Source organism: Abramis brama (genome assembly GCF_963993115.1).
Source record: "Abramis brama genome assembly, chromosome: 8".
Lineage (NCBI taxonomy): Eukaryota > Metazoa > Chordata > Actinopteri > Cypriniformes > Leuciscidae > Abramis > Abramis brama.
In genome coordinates, this window is record NC_139970.1 from 33,054,801 (window position 1) to 33,059,493 (window position 4,693).

Sequence of the window (4,693 nt, forward strand, 5' to 3'; positions counted from 1 at the left end):
CTAATTTTTTGGAAAGGGTCTGTATATGTATATAACCTTGTTTCCAGAGTTTAGATGACCATTGTAGATTCAAAAATAGCATATGTAAAAATGTACACACAATGTCTTCATGTATGTAGATTTGTTGTTTTATATAATATTATGTTGTACTTGTGTGTTTTCACTTTATTCATTCTTCTCTCTGTTCTACATATCCAAACTGGCACGTTTAGCAAAGGCACACATGTGAACCAGAGGCATCTGACACAGCAAAACAATCATTTTTAAATTTCATTGCAAATTTATATATTTCAGAGCTTGCATTTTATGTAGGCCAATTTTGATTCATTTTTGAAATACGCATTTTTGAAATTAGTATGTTCAGATACTAAATCAGAAATAATAGTAGTTGTTATAGGCTACTTGAAATGTTTTAATGAAATGATACACCTTTTGCTGAAGTGATTATTATGAATAAATATGAAAAAAAAATATTTATTTTAAATATATTATTTTATAGGCCTAGAATTTTAATAAAAGCAATCTTCTGTTCACAGAAAATGTGTTGCCTCCTCAGTATAAATATATATTTGAACTTCATTCACTTTTGGAACATAAACAATACCCAAAGTATTACCCAATACCCTTCTATAATTAATAGGGTCAATGAACTTTATTTTCTGGGCAATAACAGTAGGAAAGCCAAGAGAAAATGAATAAGGCACAGAAAGGGAATTTAAAGCCCTCTAGCGCCATCTTATGGAATTTACAGAACAATGCATTTGACAACTTGTTTCTCTTATCCGGTCTGGGTTTTTCCCACCTAAACTCGCTGCACACAAACAAGTCAGTTTGCATGTGCAGATCCAGGTGAAAATTAGCCAATCACCAACCCATAAAATTCTAGGTCAACACGTTCGGATGATTCTACATGAACTCAGCCACGCCCAGCAGCGCTGCAATCTGTGTGTGGGATGATGTAGCCTAGTAGGCGAGTCTTAAAACTGAAACAAACTCCAGAGTGATTCATACATTTCACTTCACTCACCGTGATCGGATGCGTGCGTGTCTTCTGCAGAGGATAGCCTATATAACCCAAAGGTCAGCACGATACTGTTTTTCTTTAATGATCTTATTTTATATATGTTTGATACACAATATGTTAGGCTATAACAAAAGGTTACATTTAATATTTTTGATATATATATAAAATAGTTTTTGAATAATTGTATGCAGTTGAAAGTTTTAGTGGTCCACAGCTTATGCGTTAGAGACTCAGATCATTAAGTGCGTTTCACGAGTACATTGTTTGGGGGAGCTTTGTATTCACATCACACAGGACATTCCAGAATCAATGTCAGATGACTGGAATTTTAGGAAAAGCTGTTTGGCTCTTTTTCTCTTGTAACCTGTGGGAAATTGGCTGCCTAATAAATTTCACCAATACATTGATTAATACATTGGTTTTTTTTTTCTTTTAACAAAAGACACTGTGTCTCATCAGGACAAAGGTGTTTTATCCTGTATTAGTATACTACCACCACTGCACATTTAGCCTTGTTTGTAGTTTGTTGGAGAATTTGGGAATTTCCAGCAGCAAATAGCCTGCTTCAAAACCTGCCTCTCTCTCCTCCAGGACAACCATGATGATCTTGGCATTGCTGACACTTCTGCTGATCACAAGTGAGTCTTTACTGAATCCTTCTGGACCCTTAAATGTTGCTCTATTCTATAAAAAACATACTTTTTTATTGATGATCTCTTGTCACATTAGAAAAAAAAATTAAAATGTAAAATTACATGTATCAAATAAATGTAAAACAGTTTCTGATGTTCCTAGAGAATCCTATCTCCTTTTTTTTGGTGTTTATTTTGTGTTCCAAATTTTGTAAATTAAGTTGAGTATTTGTTATGACGAGAATCTGTTACTATTCTTGTAGATGGTTCTGCAGTGGAAACTAATGCGACTGGCATTGTTGGACAGAACGTCATTTTACCATGTGGCTGTTCTAGTGTGAGTAGTCTGGTATGGCAGAAAGATGAAAGAGTAGTGAATGGTTATCCGCAAGAAAGGGAATCTATAGACCAGGCTTACATTGACAGGACTGAACTCTTCGTGGAAAAGGAGAAAACAAACTGCTCCCTTATGATCCTCAACATCTCTTCAGCGGATGCAGGAGTTTACACCTGTCATGCCCTATTCCATGTTTCTGGCAAAGCCTGGTCGAAGAAGTCATTAGAAGTTAATCTAACAGGTGAGTTATCTAAAACTGAATTTATTTATCCTATAGCAAATCAGTAGCAATAACTTGAAAGGAAACAAGCCTCTTCCTCTTTTAAAATTTCGTTGTGCTTCTCTTTTCAAAGTGCTAGTCTGCTTAGCTCTAGTCTATTATGTTTGGTTAGATGATAACGTGTGAGAGACTCATAGGTCGGAAAAAGCGGCTAAAAAGCAGAACATTCACGACAACCAAAAGGAAGTTGAATGTGTTGCCACTGCAGCAGAACTGAAAGTCATAGCCCCCACAGAGATGCCTATCACAATATTAAAAACATCCTCCTGACGTCATCTGCTGTGCAACCAGCAGTAATAAAATAGCTTATCTGTTGAATGGTATCAGAATAAGACTACAGAGCAATAAAAACAGTATTTGTATTGTGAAAGAGTATAAATAAGGCTATAGGCTGGTGTTACGAATGCTGAGATTCCTCTAGAACAGCAGTTCAAATGTTATGTTAATATAATTTTAAGACTAAATATAATCATTTAAGACTAAATAAAATATTTTAGACTTATTCGGAAGTTTGCTGAGACCCCGGCCTCCTGGTTGAGAACCACTGCGTCAGAACCACTGCCTGTAGTGATATTTTACAAGTGTGTGATATTGATGACAATCATGTCTCATATATTGCCATTGTCTTTAACCAGTGTCTGAAAAGGAAGACGGTGGACAAGAAACCTCTGGATACAAGACTGACAACACTGACAACACTGTCTCTATTAGTGTTCCCATTCTGGTAGTGCTAATACTCGCTGTTGCGTTGGTGCTTCTAACCCTACTGATCAAAAGACGACAACGGACAAACAATACAACGGTAAACAGTTTTTGTCTATATATTATGTTTCGTTGATTTTTTTGTGATTAGTTATTAAATGACATAAAACATCATAGCAAATATACACTTTATAAATTATTTCATTTATTATATAAAAAAAAAACTAAGGGGTCGTTCAGACCAGATGCCTGTAAACACACTCTACTATACAAATGTCTTTTACAATGTTAAACGTGTTACGATGCGTCTGTGAGTGTCACATTTTTGAGACACCATATTAAGTTGAAAACACTTTTAAAAATGTGCGACAGGACACCTGACACACATTTTTGCTCCATTCCGGTTATCTTAGAACATGACCTTGAATGACAGCTTTTGAGGTTTGACTTCCTCAAAGGGGCCGTATTCCTTGAATTAAGCTCTTGGCTAAAGTAAATCTACACCAGTAGCTCACTATTTTCAGAGCGCTGCTTCAGGTCATGTGGTTGACATGTTTTAGTAATGGTACCTGAAACATTTCCAAAAACCTGACTGTGAATTCTTTTTTTCTTTTTTGCTATAGGACACTGATTTACCATCACAGCAGCCTATGATCAAAACTGTGTGATCTTGCTTGAAAGTATAACGGACTATCTTCTATGTTGTAATACGAGGTCCTCTACAACAGCACAGACAATATGAGGCCTTAGCCCTAAACACATGTGTTTGTATGTGGGCATTGCAGAGTGGTGCGTTCTGCGTCCAGACAATCGTTGCAATGTGCAGTCTTCAGTTGTAGCACTGTTATACCACTGAATTGTGAATACACTGTGAATATATCCTGTAAACATTACAGTTTGTAAGATGACAAGATTCTCCTTGTAGGAACTGTTTATTCATTCTTTCAAGAACAGATGTGAGAGGTGGGGGATGTGCAGTATATATTTTGCCCATTCCTTTCTGATTTGAGTCATTGGTGGTCTCATACTTAAAAAGGCTTTTCAAATCACTATTTGTGTCACTATACAATGATTTATTAAGCACACACCATGTAAGCTTCTTAACATTTACTCTTGAATGGGTTGTCTTCCTCAGCCTGTGCTGATTTTCATTTATGTGGAAGAAATATTGCACTCCCTATGGGATGTTTTTTTTTTTTACTCTACTAAATTTCATTTACTTTTAAATGAATTCTGCTTCAAACCTGCCGAGGCAATAAACCTTTTACAAATACACTTTTATGTATCTCTCTTCTTTTACTAAAGTTTTAGTACTTTTAGAATAATACCATACAGAATGAATTACAACTAAAGCTTGGCATTTAGCACATTTCGCTGACATAGGATTTTAGTCAAAAATTCCATCTAGAGGTTCAAACTCTCGGCTGTTGAGTTATGCTGAGGTTGTATCCTGTCCAGATTTCTAACCGCAGATGGAACAAAATAACAAACTTTTGTTCCTTGTCTCAAATTTTTTTAATTATTTCCACTGGTTTCCTTTCAGTTTCTATATGACTGTGCAAGTGTAATGGACAAATGACCATGTCTTGAAAGAAGAAGTCAGAATGCACACACTGCAATGAACAGATTAATCACTCATAGTACTATATAAACTTTAGTGAGAACCTTTAATGCATAAACATATCAAAACATTCCGCTGTCATAAAATATGACCATTC

General features: G+C 35.6%; 1 protein-coding gene across 1 annotated transcript; it reads left to right on the plus strand.

The window, feature by feature from the left end:
* The first annotated feature begins 907 nt into the window (after positions 1-907).
* Positions 908-4,250, plus strand: LOC311088615 (uncharacterized protein). Its single transcript, XM_084122848.1, has 5 exons — positions 908-1,080; positions 1,616-1,662; positions 1,920-2,234; positions 2,909-3,075; positions 3,599-4,250. Exons 1-5 carry the CDS (start codon positions 1,037-1,039, stop codon positions 3,641-3,643), a joined length of 618 nt encoding a protein of 205 aa, XP_083978974.1. The 5' UTR covers positions 908-1,036; the 3' UTR covers positions 3,644-4,250.
* Positions 4,251-4,693: the final 443 nt, after the last annotated feature.